This window comes from Geotrypetes seraphini, chromosome 15 (assembly GCF_902459505.1).
Source record: "Geotrypetes seraphini chromosome 15, aGeoSer1.1, whole genome shotgun sequence".
In the NCBI taxonomy this organism is placed as follows: domain Eukaryota; kingdom Metazoa; phylum Chordata; class Amphibia; order Gymnophiona; family Dermophiidae; genus Geotrypetes; species Geotrypetes seraphini.
In genome coordinates, this window is record NC_047098.1 from 71,671,951 (window position 1) to 71,694,498 (window position 22,548).

Genomic DNA, 22,548 nt, shown 5'->3' on the forward strand with positions numbered 1-22,548 from the left:
TAGGTTGGCTCCCAAGGATTGCATTAGAATGCTGAACACTGATGGTGAAAGTGGGGATCCTTGGGGGATCCCGCTGGGAGGGTGCCAGCTGTTTGGAATTTTTTTAGTTCAGCAAATTTTATTGAGTTTTCAGAAAATACAACAGTTAGGACAAAAGCAATGCTTCAAAATGGGAAACATGAAAATATACATGTGGCAAATATGTGAAAGTACAATATAAATGATGCATAATAGTCAAATGTAAAGAATAAACATACACTGCCAAAATACTTATAATAGTTAAGCCAACCAGAAGAAAGATAGAAGACAAGAGGTAAAGAGTAGATCTATAGGAGGTTTAACCGTTCTGAGCTCCCCTGGGAGAACGGTATAGAAAATTGAATAAATAAATAAAGTCAAAATAAACAAATGATTCTGTGATATATATACATCAAAGGCCTGAATCACAGTGTTCCTGTATCAGAGCCCAGGTTTTGACATAGGATTTGGAATTTTATAACAGACCACATATGCACAAAAATTATCCCCCGATATATCATTTTTCCACAAAAAAAAAAGGAGACACTTCTTAAAGCAAAACAGGTTGTTGGGTTGTTTTTGTTTGTTTGTTTTTTAGAAAACTACTGATGGTGTAGATTCCAAAAAATAGGTAGTAGTTTATAGATTTGCATGATCTATATAATTGCCCATTAATGACAATATATTGTATGATTTCAGGAGCGCCAGCGGAAGTACCTGAGCCTGAGCCCTTGGGATAAAGCCACCCTTAGCGTGGTAAGTCACATAACAAAACATATTTGCTAAATAATCCTATAGAATAAGATTTAAGATTTTATGTATTGTTTTTAAAGGTTTTTTTGAAGCAAGTTTCTGTGATTATTGGTACTAAGTTGCATATTTATCATCCACTAAATCTGCAAATAGAGCTCTGTTGGAAGTTATGGTTTTTAGTTTATTTTATTTAATATACATGAACAAATATAATGAATAAAAAGAAAAATCAGAGCGAAAGGAATGCCCTTATTTTATTTATTTAAAAAATGTATTACTTGCAACCATCCACCAATTCTGAGCGAGTTACAATCCAACATACATAAACAATGTCACAAACTACAAAAACTTATATATGGTGAAGTGGAGAAAATAGATGCTTTAAATGCAAAAAAAACCCTACCTTATAGGGCTATGAGTCTCTATCAGATGAAGAAAAAGCTTCAGGTCTCTTGGTTGAGCTATTATATATGCTGTACCACCTCCACCCACATCATCGGCACAAAAATCTTTTGTCAATAGTAACTTGTTGCCCCTCTAGTTGTTTCATGGGACTAAACTGTGTCAAAAAAATTTTTGCTACTGTCTTAATATGTCCTTATTAAAGCCAACGTTTCACAGCTATAAAGCTGCTTCTTCAGGGCAAATGGACTTCCAACATTGGACACGCCGCTTGAACTGTTGTCTTTCGATCTCTTTGTCATCGATTGAAAGACAACAGTTCAGGCGGTGTGTTCAGTGTTGGAAGTCCATTTGCCCTGAAGAAGCAGCTTTATAGCCTTGAAACATTGGCTTTAATAAGGACATATTAGGACAGTAGCAAAAAATTTTTGACGCAGTTTAGTGTGGCAACAAGTCACTACTGATGAAAGTTTTTTGTGCCAATGATGTGGGCGAAGGTGGTAGAGCATATGTAAAAGCTCAACCAAGAGACCTTAAGCTTTTTCTTTCATCTGATAGAGACTCATAGCCCTTTAAGGTAGGGGGGGGGAGGGTTGTATTTAAACAAACTACAAAAAATCATGTCCTCACTCAGATGGTTACATAGTAACATATTAGATGATGGCAGATAAAGACCCGAATGGTCCATCCAGTCTGCTCAACCTGATTCAATTTAAATTTTTTTTAAATTTTGTAGCCTTGACATATGATACTATATTATTTGGAACAACCATGAGAGCAAAAAGCCAAATTTCATCTAGTAATAACAAACTTTTATTTATTTTAACTGGAATTGCAATACAACAAATTACATCCAATTGGAAACAACACGATAGATTGAATTACATGTTCTGGTGGAATTCGGTATGCCACATATACAAAATGGAACTCGCTATTGCAACACACAAAGGATACATGAATAATTTTAAAAAAATATGGGGACCATTAACCGATTTTTGTAAAGAAGGATAATTTTTCCCATAATTTTTCCCATAAATAAAACTTAGAAGACCGTTAACATGATTTCTCTAATGAACTTTTCCCATGATAAGATAATTGTAAAGAGGGAAATGGGGTGGGTTTTTCAATTTTGATTATTACATACTAATTTTACATTTAAAGAATGTATAATAAAATTGATTTATGTATTATTGGTTGGGAAGGAGGGTGGGACAGGGGATTATTATATTAATGTTAAACTTGATATTAATATATTAGTTAGTCAAGTGTGTATTTAAGTTTCTTTTGAGTTAATTTGTAACACTTGTTGTAACACAAAAAATGAATAAAGATTTAAAACATAAATTTTTTAAATTTTTTCTTCTTAGCTATTTCTGGGCAAGAATCCAAAGCTCTACCAGGTACTGTGCTTGGGTTCCTACTGCCGAAATCTCCATTAAAACCTACTCCAGCCCATCTACACCCTCCCAGCCATTGAAGCCCTCCCCAGCCATCCTCCACCAAATGGCCATATACAGACACAGACCGTGCAAGTCTGCCCAGTACTGGCCTTAGTTCAATTTTTAATTTTATTTTCTGATTCTAGATCCTCTGTGTTCATCCCACGCTTCTTTGAACTCAGTCACAGTTTTACTCTCCACTACCTCTCTCGGGAGTGCATTCCAGGCATCCACCACCCTCTTCGTAAAGTAGAATTTCCTAACATTGCCTTTGAATCTACCACCCCTCAACCTCAAATTATGTCCTCTGGTTTTACCATTTTCCTTTCTCTGGAAAAGATTATATTCTACATTAATACACTTCAAGTATTTGAACGTCTGAATCATATCTCCCCTGTCTCTCCTTTCCTCTAGGGTATACATATTCAGGGCTTCCAGTCTCTCCTCATACATCTTCTGGTGCAAGCCTCATCATTTTCGTCGCCCTCCTCTGAACCGCTTCAAGTCTTCTTACGTCCTTCGCCAGATACGGTCTCCAAAACTGAGCACAATACTCCAAGTTGATACTTTTGTATAATATACTTAGGGATAATCTATTTCTTTTTATGTCTTTTTGTAGTTTGTAACCGTTCAAATATGCCCCCAAGTTAAATAGATAATACAAATCTCAAATCCACTTTAAAATAATCTTGATAAATTCCTTTTGGCCTCAGTAACACACCCCTGCCACCCAACAACAGTTCATGGCAGTAGGATTGTGTATACTCGTCACTGGCCCTTATTTTTCAATCATATGTATTATTTTTGTTTTTTAATAAATATTTTTAATATATTAGTAGTTTAAATTATTAACTCATCTTATATCTTATAAATATTCATATGGTTCGATCCAGGAGGGTTGGATCCAACATGTTACGCCTCAGCTTTTTCAAGGATCCTCCCCTATAATCACAAAATATATATCGATCTCAATCCCTTTACCACATATTTAATCTATAACATCTAAATTTAAGAGAATTTGTGAATTATTAAAACAGTTTCCTGAAGCCGCCCATTGTCATCTGACTTGCCATAATCTCTATAAGTCAAGATGGCGTCAGCGTCCTCACAACCCTTTCAATACCCTGTTTTCAAACAGCTGACCCCCTCATCACCCTGTCAAAACATCCCGGTCAGATTAAAGACATCCATTCTATCTTGGCATTTAATCCCCCAGATTCCATCTTTGTTTTTTTATATTTAATCTTTTTTCACTATTACTGCCCTCCCTCCCCTGCTCTTTCTGATCCACTACGTACCATTTCAAATCCTCCACGGTGTGTTTTTTTAAAATCCAGTGTTCTACAATGGGGGCCTGCATATTTTCAGTTATTCTTGATTTACATTCATTAAGACACACTTTAACTGTTCTATTTGGCCTCCCAATGTAGATCAACCCACATGGACACAATACTACATATATAACATTTTTGCTATTACAATCCATATAGTTTTTAGATTTAAATATAAAATCCTTTTTTGGTACTTGCCATTGCCTTCCTTCAATGGTTTTAGGACACCATTGACATCTACCTTAGGAAATTGGAAGACTGGACATCCAAGTGGCAGATGAAATTTAATGTGGACAAATGCAAAGTGATGCACATTGGGAAGAATAACCTGAATAACAGTTACCTGATGCTAAGGTCCACCTTGGGGATTAGCTTCCAAGAAAAGGATCTGGGTGTCATCGTAGACAATACGATGAAACCTTCTGCCCAATGTGCGGCAGCGGCCAAAAAGCAAACAGGATGCTAGAAATTATTAAAAAAGGGAAATAAGAATGTTATAATGCCCATGTATCACTCCATGGTGCGACCTCATCTGGAGTATTGCATTCAGTTCTGGTCTTCTTAACTCAAGAAAGATATAGTAGCATTAGAAAAGGTTCAAAGAAGACCAAGATTATAAAGGGGATGGAACTCCTCTCGTATGAGGAAAGACTAAAATGGTTAGGGCTCTTCAGTTTGGAAAAGAGACGGCTGAGGGGAGATATGATTGAAGTCTACAAAATCTTGAGTGGAGTAGAACGGGTACAAGTGAATCAATTTTTCACTCCGTCTAAAATAACAGACTAGGGGACACTCAATGAAGTTACAGGGAAATACTTTTAAAATCAATAAGAGGACTTTTTTTTTACTCAGAGAATAGTTAAGCTCTTGAGTAGTGGCTCGTGTGCTCACTCTGGAAAACATTGCCAGAAGTTGTGGTAAGAGCGGATAGCGTAGCTGGTTTTAAGAAAGGTTTGGACAAGTTCCTGGAGGAAAAGTCCATAGTCTGTTATTGACAAAGATGGGGGGAAGCCACTGCTTGGTAGCATGGAATATTGCTACTGCTTGGGTTTTGGCCAGGTGCTAGTGACCTGGATTGGCCACCATGAGAACGGGCTATTGGGCATGATGGACCATTGGTCTGACCCAGTAAGACTATTCTTATGTTCTTATATCATAAAATATACTCACAGAAGCTATTTGCCTTGGATCTTAAGGGCTCCATGAAAAGGGGAGTAGATATACTTTTTAACAAGGATCTTAAGGTTCAGGTGCCAAAGGTAAAAAGGGATCCCCAAGGATGGTATATATTTGCGCAAGTGGCGGAAGTAGAACTGACCTTGGCAAATTTGGATCAAACTGCTTTTTTGGATGCTGTGAAACTTCAGTTGAGTTATGAATGGCCATCTGATTTGTGCAGGAGGTTTTAATGTTTATTTCGACCCGAGTTTGGATACTACCTGGTAGTAGATGAGTAGGAGAGAACTTGACCAGGAGAGCTTTTAAGAGGTTTATTAGGAAATGGGAGTTTATGTCATTTGGAGAGACTGTAATGGGACTCAGAGGGAAAATACTTATTTTTTTCCTCCCCACATGCTTAATATTCCCCTATAGACTATCGCTGGCTTTTTCTAACCAGCCGCAGAGGTTTCTACTACTGTTTATCATTTCTCAAGTGCTGAAAGACGTATGCAGAATTCCTATGGGCGTCTGAACATTTACCCCTCTGGCCCGTGGTAGAAACCTCTACCGCTTGTTAATAAAATGAGCCCTATGTTTTCTTGGATTCCCAATTTAGGGGCTACGTGGGAACACTTCTATCGGCAAGTTTACCTTCTCTGATCTTGCTAGAGAATCGTGGCTTTAGGCAAAGGACTGATCTTGTTTTGGGCGTTTGGGACTTGGGCGATTTTTTTAGAATAGGACTTAAAGGTAGACATAGTGGGCGATTAAACTCCTGAACGTACAGGTAGGCCATTCTCGAAAAAAAAACCCACATTTTGGATTTTTTTTCAGGAGTGGACATTTCCCTGCTGCCTACTTTGGGTGCTTAGGGCCTTAAGCCAAAAGGGCTCCTATGAATTACTAGGTGTTTAAACTAAAGTGTGAGGGTGACAAAGGAATCAAAAAGTCACCCCCAAAACATGCCAAAAAGCAACAGCAGTGAAGGAAGGTAATGCTCACAGCGTCATCAATAAGGGGAAAGAGGAGAGTAGTCAAAGCACTATACGGAAAATACCAGTAAAAGCCAATGGGTTCTTAGAGGGGCACTTGAGCAGGTCGATCCCCTCTAAGAACCCATTGACTTTTACTTTTTTGAAGTATCTATAGCAGTCATACTTTTGGAGAACGTGTACAGTGGAAAACAGTGAGCATGAATGCTGGTAGTTTAGCTAATAAAGTTCAGGATCTGCAAGCTCTAATTTTAGAAGCAGACTTAGATATTGTTGCTATCGCAAATTTGTTCCCATCCCCACAAGAACTCAATTTCCCTATCCCAACCCTGCAAGGTTTGTCCCTGCCCCTGCCCCATTCCTGTAAGCTTAGTCTTAACTGCACAAATCTCAAACACTTATGATTTTAAAGTGTTTGAGGCTTGTGCAGATGAGGACAGAGCTTGCAGGAATGGGGCAGGGAAAATGAGTTCCCGTGGGGACGAGGAAAACTTTGTCCCCATGTCATTCTCTATCACAGAGACATGATTCAATGATTTCCATGAGTGTGATGTAACCATACTGGGCTATAACCTTTTTAGAAAGAATAAAGATGGCCGAAAGAGTGGCGAGGTGGCACTATATGTGAAAAACAACATTAAAGCAACTGAAATACATCTGCCAACTCCAGCACTCCTCAAGCATACTCAGCCCTTGTATAACTAAGGAGTACTGGGGTTGGTGGCTGGAAGCATGTTACTGACTTCCTTCGGCATCCCCAACAGCAAAAAAATGATACCTAATACGGAGGTAGAGGAAATGTATTGCTCCTCCTAGTCCACCACTGTGCCCCCCCAATGACTATGGCTCTGCCTTTAACATTGCAGTTAATTGCAAATTAAAATTTGTAATCAAAATGCAGCCCTAACCATTGCTGAAGTCTGGCTTGTTCAGAGCATTTCTCTTCTATATTTCAGTGAACATAAGAATTGCCGCTGCTGGGTCAGACCAGTGGTCCGCGCACGCGGTGGCCCTCTGGTCAAAGACCAGCGCCCTAACCGAGACCGGCCCTACCTGCGCACGTTCCAGTTCAGCAGGAACTTGTCTAACTTTGTCTTGAATCCCTGGAGGGTGTTCTCCCCTATGACAGACTCTGGAAAAGCATTCCAGTTTTCTACCACTCTCTGGGTGAAAAAGAACTTTCTTATGTTCGTATGGAATCTATCCTCTTTCAATTTTAAAGAGTGCCCTCTTGTTCTCCCTACCTTGGAAAGGGTGAACAATCTGTTCCCTTCAGTACCCTGAATGTTTCGCTCATGTCCCCTCTCAATCTCCTCTGTTTGAGGGAGAAGAGGCCCAGTTTCTCTAATCTTTCACTGTACAACAACTCCTCCAGTTCCTTAACCATCTTAGTCGCTCTTCTCTGGACCCTTTCAAGTAGTACCATGTCCTTCTTCATGTACGGCGACCAGTGCTATACGCAGTACTCCAGGTGAGGGTGCACCATAGCCCGGTACAACAGCATGATAACCTTTTCCAATCTGTTCGTGATCCCCTTCTTTATCATTCCTAGCATTCTGTTCGCCCTTTTTGTCACTGCCGCACATTGCGTGGACGGCTTCATCGACTTGTTGATCAGAACTCCCAAGTCTCTTTCCTGGGAGGTTTCTCCAAGTACCGTCCCGGACATCTTATATTTGTGCATGAGATATTTGTTACCTACATGCATTTCTTTACACTTATCCACGTTGAACCTCATCTGTCATGTCGATGCCCATTCCTCGAACCTGATTATGTCACATTGCAGATCTTCGCAATCCCCCGCGTCTTCAACTCTGAATAACTTCGTATCGTCCGCAAATTTAATCATCTCACTCATCATACCAATGACCAGATCGTTTATAAAGATGTTGAAGAGCACGGGTCCAAGCACTGAGCCCTGCAGCACCCCACTGGTGACACTCTTCCAGTCCAAGTATTGTCCATTTACCCCCACTCTCTGTTTTCTATGCTCCAGCCAGTTTTTAATCCACTTGAGTATTTCACCCTCAATTCCGTGGCTCGCAATTTTCCAAAGTAGTCGTTCATGTGGAATCTTGTCAAACGCCTTCTGAAAATCTGTATTTAAGTTTCTTGAAAACAAGAAGAAAATGCTGTATGTTTTGGTTTTGTAGTATTCGCAATTTCTTCCACTCTGGAGGTAGTATTTTATTTTGCCTTAATAAGATAGATATAAAGTAGTGCTGCCCGATTCACGATTCAAATCGGTTCACCGATTCACTTCAGGTGAATTGATTCGAATCGATTAAAAAAAAAAAAAAAATCAGCTTCCTGATTTGGCTGACCCTCCCCCCTCGCTCCCTAAAGCAGGAGCGGCAGCGCTGTTCTTGCTGGCCGGCCGCTGCCGCACCTGCTTTAGAGGACGAGAGGGTGGGTCAGTCAGGAAGTGCTGCTGTCCGGCTTCCCCCTGCTGGCGTCCAGTTTCCCCCCCCTGGCGTCCGGCTTCCCCCCTGGCCTCCCCGCACCGTTTACCTTATAGGAGCAGCCTGTAGAGAAGATCGCGGTCTTAGCAATCTTTGCAAACTGCTTCAGAGCTGTTTTCCTCCGCCACAAGCCTGCCTCTGATGTCAGAGGAGGGGCGCGACCGCGGTAGAGGAAACAGATCCGAAGCAGTTTGCAAAGATCGCTAGTACCACGATCTTCTCTGCAGGCTGCTCCTATAAGGTAAACGGTGCAGGGAGGCCAGGGGGAAAGCCAGACACCAGTGGGAGGCCAGGGGGAACACGCAGGCCTTCCGGGGGGAGGGGGGTGGCGGGGGGTGAGCAGTCCGGGGGGGGGGGCAAGCCTTCAGGGGTGACAGGCAGGCAGGCCTTCAGGGGGATGCAGGCCTTCAAGAAGGGAGACAGGCAGGCCTTCAGGGGTGGGATGCAGGCCTTTAAGGGGGGACAAGCCTTCAAAGGGGGGGAGACAGGCAGGCCTTCAGGGGTGGGATGCAGGCCTTTAAGGGGGGGACAGGCCTTCAAGGAGGAAACAGGCCTTCAGGGATGGTGGCACAGGCAGGCATTCAGGGTGGGGTGCAGGCCTTCAGGGGGAGGTGCAGGCCTTCAGGGGGGGGAACAGACCTCCAGGGAAAGGGGACCCTGGTGTAGAAGTACATGGAGGGAGGGAGGGAAGGGGGGGTCAAAGAGACGTGCATATGCCGGACTTTGGAGGGGAAGAAATAATGGGTCTAAAAATAGAGGCGAGGGAGACGAAAAGAAGGAAAGATGCCAGACCTCTGGGGGAGGGAAGGGAAATGGAAGGGGAGGACAGAGATGGCCGACGAATGGTAGCATGGAGAAAGAAGGCGACCCTGGCTAGCAAGTTATCAGAAGACAACCAGAGCCTGGGACCAACAAGATTTGAATAATGACCAGACAATAAAAGGTAGAAAAACTAATTCTATTTTCCATTTTGTGATTACAATATGTCAGATTTGAAACGTGTATCCTGCCAGAGCTGGTGTTAGACCGCAAACGTGAGCTAGGATTTAACAGAGAGAGGAAAAGTTTTTTTTGTTTGTTTATTTTGTTTACACCACAGCTCCAGTGTGGTTAGGAGAAGGCAAAGTGGGTGAAGAGGCTATAAAATAAACCCACCAGGATGTTTGCAAAAAAACACCCAATTGGGCAGGAAAATCGAATCGAACAATCGATTCAATAGGCAGAATCGAATCGAAATTTTTTTTCCTGAATCGGGCAGCACTAGTATAAAGTAAGTACCTTTTTGAACTTTTCACAAATGCATTTGAAGGGCACCTGTTTTAAGCACATACTTTTCTGTAGAAAATGCTAGCATAACTGGCCAAAAACATATCTAAATATAAGGGCATGCTTAAATGTCAATCCTTAGATGGAAATCAGGGTGTACTTGTCCTATGCTCTGTGTGCATGCCCACCATCAGAATATGTGCTATGCAAAGGTCACTTATGGATACTGAAGCATGTAAATGATTAAAGATGCCAACATTTAGGTATGTTGTTAGACCAAAAATAAGGCATTGCCTTTAGTATGACCCTCATAATTTTGTAAACATTATTTCTAGGGCCGGCTTATTCTTTCCAACAAGATTGCTCGCACAATCACCTTTTTCTACACTCTCTTTCTACACTGCCTGGTCTTCTTGGTAAGTTGAATGGTTTGCATAGAATCCTTTTGAATTGACCCTTTCTGCATAAAGCCTGTCCTGTCTCTTCTAAGCATAGGACAAATGCCCCCCTTGTCCCTCCCCCTGCCCCATTCCTGCAAGCTTTATCGTTATCTGCACAAGCTTCAAACACTTTAAAATCATAAGTGTTCAAGGCTTGTGCATTTAAGGCAGAGCTTGCAGGAATGGGACAGAACTTGTGGGGACGGGAATATTGAGATCCCACAGGGATAGGGACAAATTTGTCCCCAAGTCATTCTCTATTGCACAACTCACCTCTATAATGTATTTGAGTCCTGCTAGATCCCCATTGGATAGGCATATTTTATTTAAATCGTAATTTATTTTACATTTACTCTAATTTAATAAAACACTTTTTGTTGTCTGGAATTTTATTTTCCTTTTTCTGCTTTTATATCTATCTTCTTCTCTTTCCAGTGTTGCTGTTCATCTTTCATGTCTCCTGTCTCCTCCTTTCGTGTTCCATCTCCTCACAACCTGTCTTACATATTGATTTTTCTCTTTTAGCTCTTTCCCTGTTATGTTTTCTGCCTCTCCATCAATTCAGATTTTACTCTCTCACCATCCATCTCCTTTTTACTTTTCACTTACCTAATAACTTTCCTTTTCTTTTTTCACACCCTAGCTCTCCCATTTTTCCATCTAACCCCTTCCCCAACTTCCTATCTTTCATTTGCTTCCCATTACCCCCTCCCCCCTCCCAGTATATTGATTTCCATTGTTCCCTCCTGCACCCACTAGTGGTTCAGCATTCTTCCTCCTTTCTTTCCAGCTCTCTTTCTTCCTCCCACCCATGGTTCAGCATCTCTACGTCTCTCTTCCCTCCCACCATGTTCTTGTGGTTTAACCTCTCTCCCCCTCACTTCCCTCCCTCCCATTGTCTACATCTCTCCCTTTCTTCTGCCCCATGCCCAACATCTTTCCTTCTCTCTTTCTTCCCTCTCTCCCATTGTCCAGCATCTGTCATGTCCTCTCCTCTGCCCCTAAAGCCAACATATTTTCCTCTGCTTTTCCTTCCTCTCCTCCATCCCCATATACAACATCTCTCCAGCTCTGCCCTCTCTCTCTCTCTTCCAATGTTGTCTCCTACCCTTCCTTCTCTCTGTTTTCCTTCCCATTATACAACATCTCTCTCTCCTTCCCCTCTTCCCTCAAGTCCAGCATATGTCTGTCCATCTCAACCCTCGATCTACCTTAAAATGTGTTTTTCCCTTTAGTCTAGAGGTTTCCAGCAGTGACAGCAATTTGTGTATGCTGTCTGGAGCTGGCTCCAGAGCCTTTCTTCTGCATCATCCCACCCATGCAGAAACTAGAAGTTATATCAAAGGAAGCAGGATGCAGCATAGAGAATGCTCTGGAGTCAGCTAAAGTCAGTGTATGGGAATTGCTGCCACTGCCAGCAGACTCTAGACCAGGGGTGCCCACACTTTTTTGACTCGCGAGCTACTTTTAAAATGACCAAGTCAAAATGATCTACCAACAATAAAATTTAAAAAAAACACAATGCACACTGTACGCATAGAATTGTTAATTATCATTCCTATTCCGGGGGTTTTTCAAAGAGGTCAAAGCAGATGACTCTATGCACTGTCACCTCAGTAACAACCATACAAAAATAGACAAATACCCACCCCCCTCCCTTTTTACTAAACCACAATAGCAGTTTTTAGCGCAGGGAGCTGCGCTGAATGCCCAGCGCTGCTCTCGATGCTCATAGGTTCCCTGCGCTAAAAACTTTTATTGCGGTTTAGTAAAAGGGGGACCATATTGTAAAATATAGACAGCAGATATAAATTCAGACACATTTTGATCACTAAATTTAAAATAAAATCATTTTTCCTACCTTGTCTGGTGATTTCATGAGTCTCTGGTTGCACTTTCTTCTTCTGACTGTGCATCCAATCTTTCTTTCAGCCTGTATGCTTCCTCTCCTCCACACCTCATTCCCTCCCCCAACTTTTTCTTCCTCTCTCCCTGACCTTTCTTTCTTTCTCTCTTCATGCCCCCTTTCTTTTTTTCTTTTTCTCTTCTTTCCTTCTGTCTCCCTGCCTACCCCCTTTCTTTCTTTCTCCCTGCCCTTCCCCAAGCCACTGCCACTGCCGCTGCCATCGGGGAACAGGACCCAAACCGTCACCAATGGATAACAGGCCCCAAAGCCGACGCCATCCCATGCTCTCCCTGCTTCAGGCCGACCAGCATTCCTTTCCCCGATGTCAATTCTGCCGTCGGAGAGGAAGTTCCGCCCAGCCAGGCAGCGATTGGCTGGCCCGACGGCAAAATTGACGTCGGGGAGAGGAAGACTGATCGGCCCGATAGATTGCCAAGGCAAAGTGAGTCCTGGGTGATTGATTCACTTTGCCTTGGCGAGCTACCCGTCGATCGCGATCGACCTATTGGGCACCCCTGCTCTAGACTCAAGGGAAATACATGTTTTAAGATAGAACGAGGGAAGGGTTCAGAGAGAAGTGGAGATGCCAGATTGCAGGCTGCAGAGGAGGGAGATTTTGGACTCAAAGCAGAGAGGAGAGAGATGTTGGACAATAGGACAGGACTTTTAACAGCTTCAAGCACATAGGCTGAAAGGTTCCCTTGACACATTGGTGTTTTGATTGTTGCTGCAGCTGATGAGTAGCAAGCCAGTGCAACAGTAAACACAGTATGTGGTTTGTTGCAGCTTTGGGTACCTCCAAAGCATGGCATCCCTTTGCCATGTTTACTGCACTTACCGGGTTGCACTGGCTCTGTTTTCCACACAGCAAAAAACTCCTCCAAAAATGACTCCTCTGAACTGCCAGAAGCACCCTAATTTGACTCCTCTACACTCCTCAGTAGAGATAGAAAACCAATCTCCTCTTCTCCAGTTCCACTCCACCTCTACGTGCTCTTAGGGATGACTTCACTTCTCTTTTCCCATACAGAGCTGCACGGGGACGACGGGAATCCCGTGAGACCCATGGGTTCCCCCTTTGGGTTGTGTAAATCCCGTGGGGACCTCCCCTCGGGTCTCAGGGATCCTGTGGGGACCCCCCTCGTAGTCTCGGGGATCCCTCAGGGTTGGAGGCAGCTCAAGCTGAGGGGCTTATCTTCTTTTCCTGCCCTCCATCTGGCTCCACCATGCAGCTCTCCCTGCATGCCACACGCAGCTGACCCGGAAGTCTTCCCTCGACGTCAGAGCTAACGTCGAAAGGAAGGATTCGCATCAGCAGCCTGCAGGGCCTGCTGCCCTGCGAAGATGTGCAGCTTTGACATCGGGAGAGGTACAGTCTTACAGGAGGGGGGCAGAAAAGGAGGGAGGGAGCAAGCGGGCACACACGTGTTGTAACTAGGAGGAAGCGCGTTGGGACATGGGAGGGACCCAAACGTGGGACACAGAAGGGAGGGAGGGAGTGCGTTTTTGGACACAGAAGGCATAAACTTGGGAGAGAGGATGGAGGAAGGGAGGGAAAGAGATGCTGAGGTGGGGGAGGGAATAGAAAGGGAGAATTGGGCGTGAGTGTGTAAGTGAGAGGGAAAGAGAGATGGTGTACATGGGAAATGGAAGAAAGAGGAGAATTTTTGGTCATAAGGAGGGAGTGAGGTACAGATGAGAGGGAAGAGAAAGATGAGAGGGAGAAATGTGGTGGAAAGGGAACAGCAGGACAGATTGAAAGGGATGCAAGAGGGAGGAATGCTGGACATAGTGGTGAAGGGAATGGAGGGAGAGATGTGGCATACTCAAAACTTACCTATTCAGCAAACAAGACCCGTAACCACCCCCCTTCCGGCATTACCTGGCCCCCCGTTCGGCCCTCTCTCCCCCCTTCCTAAACACTTTCTTCCCTCTCTTCTACCCACTTCCTTCCTCATCAGCCAATTTCTGCTAAATGTGTAGTAAATCTAATAAATTGTTGTAAATCGGCATGTCAATGCGGATCCTAATGTAATTGTTGTGACCCGCCTAGAACTCGATGGGTATGGCGGTATATAAGAATAAAATTATTATTATTATTATTACTACTGGAGAGGGGTGATAGAAGGAGAAATGTTGGGCATGGGGCTGGTGGGCAGGGGTGAAAGATGAGAAAAGGATAAATGCTGGACCATGGTAGGAGGAACCAATGGACATCAACAGAAGAATTTACAGAAGACGGGAAAGCAGAAAAAAGAAACTGGGACCATCTTAATGGAAAAATAAGTCTCCAGACAACAAAGGTAAAAAACAGAATTTATTGACTAAAATATGTTAGCTTTGGGAAATGTATATAGCAGATGTCTTTGTATTGTGTTTAAAAGAAAAGGAACTGCATTTCTAGTTTTATTTCTACAGTACTGAAGTACTTGCTGACCCTTGCTGTGGCTAGTGGGGATCACCAAACACCGCCAGCAGAGGACCTACTCTAAAGATGGCCAGAATTCTCCTCCACCAAGCGCAGCAGTCGCTGGCAGCATCCATGAGCCACTGAGGTGCCAGCATCTGTGACTCAGGGACACTACTGCTGCCTGCCAAGCTTAGCAAAAGGGACCCCCGGCCAACTGCAGAGGAAGTTCTCAGCTGCAGCTTGGGGGTCCTCATCTGTTGAATATTTATACAAAAAATAAGATTGTTGAGGAATAGTAGCTGGAAAGCAATGATCACAAATGCCCATAGCCTAAGCTACAAAAATCAGGATCTGCAAGCCCTGATATTAGAGGCAGACTTGGATATTGTTTCTGTCACTGAGGCATGGTTCAGTGAGTCTCAAGGATGGGATGCCAACATACCGGGCTATAATCTCTTCAGGAAGGACAGAGATGGTAGAAAAGGTGGAGGAGTAGCTCTCTATGTAATTCAGATATCCAAGCGACTGAAATGAAGGGCGCCTGGGGAAGGAAGAAGTGTTATGGATTGTTTTGAAAAGAGAAGATGGAACTTCTATCCACTTGGGTGTTGTCTGCAGACCTCTGGACACAATCACAGCAGATTGACAAAGATTTGATTATGGATATAATCGGTGGGCAGACATTCAGCCTAGCCCTTTGGGTAGGCGGTGCCAGGATCGTAACAAGGGATACTCGGCCTACGCCTTGTTAGGCGGTGGGTGGACACTCGGCCTAGCCCTTAGCATAGCTCAGTCCTTTCTTTTCTCATTCAGCCTTTTTCATTGGGAAAAGCACAAACCTAGTAAAGGTGCAAAGATCCCTTATGGACACTCGGCCTAGCCCTTAGCATAGCTCGGTCCTTTCTCTTCTCATTCAGCCTTTTTCATTGGGAAAAACACAAACCTAGTAAAGGTGCAAAGATCCTTTATATGGGAAGTAATCGCAACAAAGGCTATGAGTATCTTAAATCAAAGACCAGCTCTTCAGATAGGTAGAAGCTTTAGCTTAGTTTTCACCATAAATTTCTTTTTTTTATCATACTGTTATTTTTTTCAGCCACTATTTTTCCATGCAATGATTTGATGGAAGATGTTTGTGTTATACACTTCCCCCTCCGTATTTGCGAATTCCGTATCTACGGATTCGGTTAATCGCGATTTTTGACCAGAAAATTTTTTTTCATTTTTCGGGCTGTTTTTAGCCCTGTTAGCCCCCCCTCCCTTAAGCCTTACCTGGTGGTCTAGCGGGTTTTCAGGCAGGAGCGATCTTCCCACGCTCCTGCCCCATGTAGATCACTCACAGGAAATGGCTCGAGAGACTACGGGAGTTCAAGGCAGCCATTTCCTGTGAGTGATCTGCACGGGGCAGGAGCGTGGGAAGATTGCTCCTGCCTGAAAACCTGCTAGACTACCAGGTAAGGCTTAAGGGGGGGCTTACAGGGCTAAAAATAGCCAGGGGATAAGGGCAGAACCGGCCTGAATATTATTTGCGGTTTTTCCATATTCGCGGACCAGCTCTGCCCCTAACCCCCACGAATACGGAGGGGGAAGTATACTTTTTGGGAATAATTTGCATGTATGGTCATGTGGTTCAGTTTCTCATGAGAAAACAAGCTAACTATGTTTCTTTTGCCAGGTTCTCTACAAAACAGCCTGGAGTGAGAGTATGGGAAGAGACTGTGCTGCTTACTGTGCAAAAAAGTATGTATACAGATAGAAGAATCCATTCCAGTCCATGTGTTGCAATCAACTACATTTTGTGAAGTTTCATAATAACAGTGCAAGAAAGGAAGGGACAAGGGGCTGCTCATTCCTCATTTGTTTTCATGCCATACTTTAACTCAAAACTCCAATCATGTGTCTCCAACAATGGCTTCCACACCTCAATCTAAGGACTAGGGCCCAGATGCACTAAAGCCAGCGACCGTCACTAAACCTGTTTTAACAGCTTTAGTAACGATCGCATTTGCCAGCCTGATGCAGAAAACAGCTCGCTGCATGATCGCTCATTCCACGATCTGACCATGCAAATAAGCTAATTAATATTAAAATGTCATGTAAATTAGTAGAGCGATTGATGCTCTAACATGGCTTGCCCGATGCACTAAAAAGAGTGATTGCTTTTAGCGATCCGAAAAAAAAGCGACTGATCTATCCAAGTCTTTTTTTTTTTTTTTTTTCTTAATTGGCACAGATGCACAATATCTGCCCCATTAGAAAAAATTTTAAAAAAGTATCCCCCTGCCAATGATGGCCCTCCCCAGTGAAGCGGCACCTGGAACTGACCTGCCCTATCCCCGCAGCAGCAAAAACGGCAGGAAGAATGCCCACTTCATCCTGCCATGCCAACTCCACCTTCCCCATGCGAAAAAAAATGGCAGAAGGAATGCCCACTCTGTCCTGTCATAAGTAAAGGAGATGTAGTATGCTAGCCAATTGGATAATTTGCATTTACTAATGGCTGCCCCCATCTTCTGGGTCAAAAGAAACAAAAAGGTGGACTGTCTATGAGTTTTCGTCCTCTCTGGATAGAAGTTCAAAGTGTGTGGTGTGCTTTTGCCCGGATAGGTGTAGGGGCCTTGGGAAGAATGTAGTTAGAAAAATCGACTAGTTAAGGTAGAATTCTGACATATCTTAGGAAGCAACTTAGGATGCACATGCAGAACTACCCTGCATGCTGACGTGACCAACATTAAAAAAAAGACCTCCCAGGTCAAGTAATCCAGATGACAGTTCTTAAGAGGCTCAAAAGCAGCTTTTATCAGCTGGGTCAGGACAATTCTGAGATCCCATGACACTGTAGAGGGCTCTGAGAACCATCCTGTGGGAGATGGTCCACTGCCACATATTTACTGCTTTCTGACACAGGTAGTATGAAAACATGCTTTCCTGCTTGTTGACATAATACTTACCAACTTGATTGTCTGTTTGAATGAAGAAAATCTGGTTCAAAAGCCTATCTCTGAAAGCCCACAGAGTGTTCCAAATGGCTCATAATTCAAGGTTGATATGGGACAGCAGACCCTGGGTAAGAAGTCCATCTTCCAGACAGCACTATTCAACAGATTTATCTCCTAATCAGTTACCAGTTTTAAACGATTAACTCCATGCTGATAACTTGAGAAATACGTGTACTGTACAAACTGTATTTATCGTATTGTATTTTACTAATTGTAATCTGTAATTCACTGACTGTACTGTATCATCCTCGCCATTTGTATTCTGTAATTCGCTGACTGTCCAGCTCTCTTCACTGTGAACCGCCTAGAAGTCGTAAGATTATGGCGGTATAGAAGAAATAAAGTTATTATTATTATTATTATTATCTTCATGAGCTCCCTAGCCCAGTTTGGATGCATCTGTCATCAGTGCTTTGTAGGGTAGAAGAATTTGGAATGGTAGTCCCCTGGCCAGATTGGTGTGCCTCAAGGTTCTATTCTTAGGCATGTTCTTTTTAACATTTTTATAAAAGATATTGCTGAAGGGTTTTTGGGTAAGATTTGCCTCTTTGCGAATGATATCAAAATCTGCAATAGAGTATGGTGTGAATAACATGAAAAAAGACCTGGCGAAGCTTGAAGAATGGTTTAAAATTTGGCAGCTAAAATGAAATGCTAAGAAATGCAAGGTCATGCATTTGGGCTGCAAAAACCCGAGGGAACAGTACGGTTTAGGGGGTGAAGAACTTATGTGCATGACAGAAGAGCGGGACTTGAGTGTGATTGTATGTGATGATCTTAAGGTTTCCAAACAGGTTGAAAAGCTGACAGCAAAAGCTAGAAGGATGCTAGGGTGCATAGGAAGAGGAATGACCAGTAGGAAAAAGAAGGTATAAGACTCTGGTGAGACCTCATTTAGAATATTGTGTACAATTCTGGAGGCTGCACCTTCAAAAAGATATAAAAAGGATGGAGTCGGTCCAGAGGAAGACTACTAGAATGGTATGTGGTCTTCATCATAAGGCATATGGGGACAGACTTAAAGATCTTAATCTGTATACTTTGGAGGAAAGGCGGGAGAGGGGAGCTATGATAGAGACGTTTAAATACCTATGTAATGTAAATGAGCATGAGTCTAGTCTCTTTATTTGAAAGGAAACTCTGCAATGAGAGGGCATAGGAAGAAGTTAAGAGGTGATAGGCTCAGGATTAATCTAAGGAAATACTTTTTTACAGAAAGGGAAAGCTATGGCCTGAGCAATGTCTAGTAGCGCTGCTAAGAAAGCCAATTGTGTGTTGGAACAAATGGAGCTTGGAGTATTTTACAACCAGTCCTAGAAATTCTAGCACCCAAATAGTCCTCTGCATGGATTCATGTGCCCTTTCCTTTGAGGTGCTTTTTATCAGCCAATTGTCCAGGCAGGGAAACGTGTGTAGTCTCAGTCTGCATAGTGATGCTAAGACTACTGCTAGACACTTTATAAAAAAAAAAACCAAAAAACCCTGGAAGCTGACATGAACCCAAATGGCAAAACGTGATACTAGTATTGGTGCTTCCCTACTTGACATCTGAGATACTTCCTGTGATTGGGATATATCTGAATGTGGCATTTCTCAAGTCCAGAAAGCATAGCCAATCATTTTTCGGAATCATGGTGCCCAGGGAAACCAATAGGAGGAAATATTTTTTCACTCAGAGAATAGTTAAGCTCTGGAACTCATTGCCAGAAGATGTGGTAAGAGCAGATAGCGTAGCTGGTTTTAAGAAAGGTTTGGACAATTTCCTGGAGGAAGAGTCCTTACTCTGTTATTGAAAAAGACCGGGGAAGCCACTGCTTGCCCTGGATTGGTAGTATGGAATGTTGCTACTCCTTGGACTTTGGCCAGGTACTAGGGACCTGGATTGGTCACCGTGAGAACAGGCTACTGGACTTAATGGACCATTGATCTGACCCAGTAAGGCCATTCTTATGTTCTTATTTCTACTCTCTTCACCTCCCAATCAAACCATTAGACATTCTATCCTCTTCTGTCCCCACTCACTTTCCTCTCTAACCTTCCCAAATCCAAAGCAGGGCCAGGTGATTCTACTGTATTTGTAATGGGGAGCCAGTGTTAGAAACATAGAAGAAACATAGAAAATGACGGCAGAAAAGGGCCATAGCCCATCAAGTCTGCCCATACCAATGACCCACCCCCTGACTTTACTCCCCTAGAGATCCCACGTGAATATCCCATTTTCTCTTAAAATCTGACACGCTGTTGGCCTCAATCACCTGCTGAGGTAGCTCGTTCCGATGATCGACCACCCTTTCAGTGAAGAAGTACTTCCTGGCATCACCATGAAACTTCCCTCCCCTGACTTTCAGCGAGTGACCTCTGGTGGTTGAGGGCCCTGTAAGACAGAAGATATCATCTTCCACCTCTATACGTCCCGTGATATACTTAAACGTCTCAATCATGTCTCCCCTCTCTCTTCGTTCCTCCAGTGAGTACAGCTGTAATTTATTTAGCCTTCATACGTGAGATCCCTGAGCCCCAAGACCATCCTGGTGGCCATTCGCTGAACCAACTCAATTCGCAACACATCCTTCCGGTAGTGTGGTCTCCAGAATTGAACACAATACTCCAGATGAGGTCTTACCATGGATCTGTACAGCGGCATAATGACTTCAGGTCTTCTGCTAACAAAACCCCTACGGATGCAGCCAATCATTTGTCTTGCCTTGGAGGAAGCCTTCTCCACGTGATTGGCAGCCTTCATATCATCACTAATGATCACTCCTAAATCACGTTCCGCCGTGGTCCTGGCCAAGGTCTCACCATTTAGTGTGTAAGTTCTGCTAATAATAATAATAATAATTTTATTTCTTATATACCGCTATACCCTAAGTTCGAAGCGGTTTACAGTGAAGTCGTGTCTAGAGAGAGTACAGTGTTAACAGAAGGATACAGGATAATACAAAGTGAGCAGGTACTGGGTGATACAATAAGGTATGAAATATTAACACGATAAACAGTTACAGTATGTTTACAATGAAGTACAGGGTACTGGGGTGTTTACAAAGGGTACAAGATAGTAACCAGAGGACAGTTACAGGATGTTTACAGTAAGATACAGGAAAGTACAAGGTGAGTGGGTACTGGGGTGATTACAGTAAGGTTCAAGATATTAACAAGAGTACAGTTACAGGATGTTTACAATCAGATACAGGATGTTATATTAAGTTATAGGGTGATACAATATGAACAGTTACTAGGGATCAGTGCTGTTTACAGTTAGATATATGATGAGCGTAAGAGAGGTAAAGCATTAGACGTTGGGGGAGGGGAAAAGGAAGGGGAGGGTTTTTGAGGTGGTTTATAATTGGTAGGGGGAGAGTTTAAGTGGTGTTGAAGAGGCGGGTCTTCAGAGATTTTCTGAAGTCCGCGTATGATGTGGCTTCGAGTATTGGTTTTGCTAGCCATGTGTTCAGTTGGGCTGCCTGGAAAGAAAGCATTCTGTTTAGGTACTTCTTGTAGTGACATGATTTCAGGGATGGGTAAGTAAAGAAGTTTGTTCTGCGGGAGGTCTTTTTTGGGCAGTAGGTGAGGAATTGGGAAGCTAGGTAGGTTGGTAGCATCCCGAAGATCGCTTTGAAGCTGATGCAGGCAAACTAAGAGAAGTGATGATCAAAATTTTCAATCCAGTTATTGATTTTATTGCAGAATTTTGTATAAGTTGCAGACTTTTTTCTTTACAGGTAATGTTACAATAATCTAGTCAATTTATAATGAAAGCGGGGGGGGTCACGTGATGCAGCCTACCTGATAGGGCGCGCGCTGGTGGAGCTCCCTCAGATCCCCTGCTAAATCGGCGAATTTATTCTGATTTCCTCCCCCGCCGAGCGGCTGACCCGCCGAGTTAGAGTGAGCCTTGCGTTCCGCTGCGGCTGCGGCGTCTTACTTGGGTCCTACAGCTGGGAATGCCTGTGAAACAAGCTCGGGCACTTAAAGAAAGGCCGGCTCTGAACCCGACCAAGATGGCGACGGAGACCGCCACTTTCACGGTCCCCTCAGGGGACTGGGTGCAGGAGATCACGCGGTCGGTGTCGGCAGCGCTGGCGGACCGTCTTAACAAGCTTCAGTCGGGCATGGAGGAGATGCATGAGAAATTTGATTCTCATGCACGTCGGATTGCCGACACGGAACAGCGGATTTCAGGGCAGGAAGATGTCTGTAGCGGTCTGGACGCCCGAGTGATCACGCTGCAAAAGGAGACAGAGGCCCTGAAAGCACAGCTGGACGAGCAAGAGAATAGGAGCCGTCGGAACAATCTTAGGCTGGTGGGGCTTCCAGAGGCGGTCGCGGACGCAGAGCTGTATCACATCTTCTCCTCCTGGCTGCCAGAACAGCTGCAGCTGCAAGAGTCAGGTATGGCCTTCGCTTGTGAGTGCCCATCGGATCGGGTCCATGCAGCAAGCGGAGAACAGGAGACCACGCACCGCCATTGCCCGCTATGTCAACTGGCGTGAGAAGGAGTCCATCCTACGGGCGTATCGCAGGGCAGGGCCTCTGGAATACAAGGGAGTGAAGATTCTTCTCTTCAATGATTACTCCGTCAGAGTGGCGGCGCAGCGCAAGTTGATGTCACCTTTCTGCTCGGTGCTGCATTCCAAAGGTATACAGTTTGCCCTCGCTTTTCCTGCTAAGTTGTGAGTTTGGAGGGACGGCAAATCATTCACCTTGCAGGACGCGGATGAGGCCCGCCGCTTTGTGGACAAACTTTGAGGCTGCTGGCTCTTTCCAGGCATGAATGGCACATGGTCCGGGCTGATTCCTGTAGGACCTATGGCATTCCCTACTAACTAATCTTGCGCAGGGAGGACTTCAGAGTGTACCCTTGACAGAACACTGGGATTCCCGGACAGCGAGTATCTCCCTGCTATGCTATGCCCCGCTGCCATCACCTCTCTGACGGGGGTGGGCGAGGGGCCTAGCCAGTTCTGGA

General features: G+C 43.8%; 1 protein-coding gene across 1 annotated transcript in view; it reads left to right on the forward strand.

Moving 5' to 3' along the window:
- Nucleotides 1-22,548, forward strand: part of CUX1 (cut like homeobox 1) — a 401,081-nt gene that overhangs the window by 371,403 nt on the left and 7,130 nt on the right. The window contains exons 20-22 of the mRNA XM_033921599.1: nt 718-774; nt 10,160-10,240; nt 16,256-16,320. Coding sequence (XP_033777490.1) covers nt 718-774; nt 10,160-10,240; nt 16,256-16,320 — 203 coding nt within the window. The remainder of the gene's footprint in view (nt 1-717; nt 775-10,159; nt 10,241-16,255; nt 16,321-22,548) is intronic.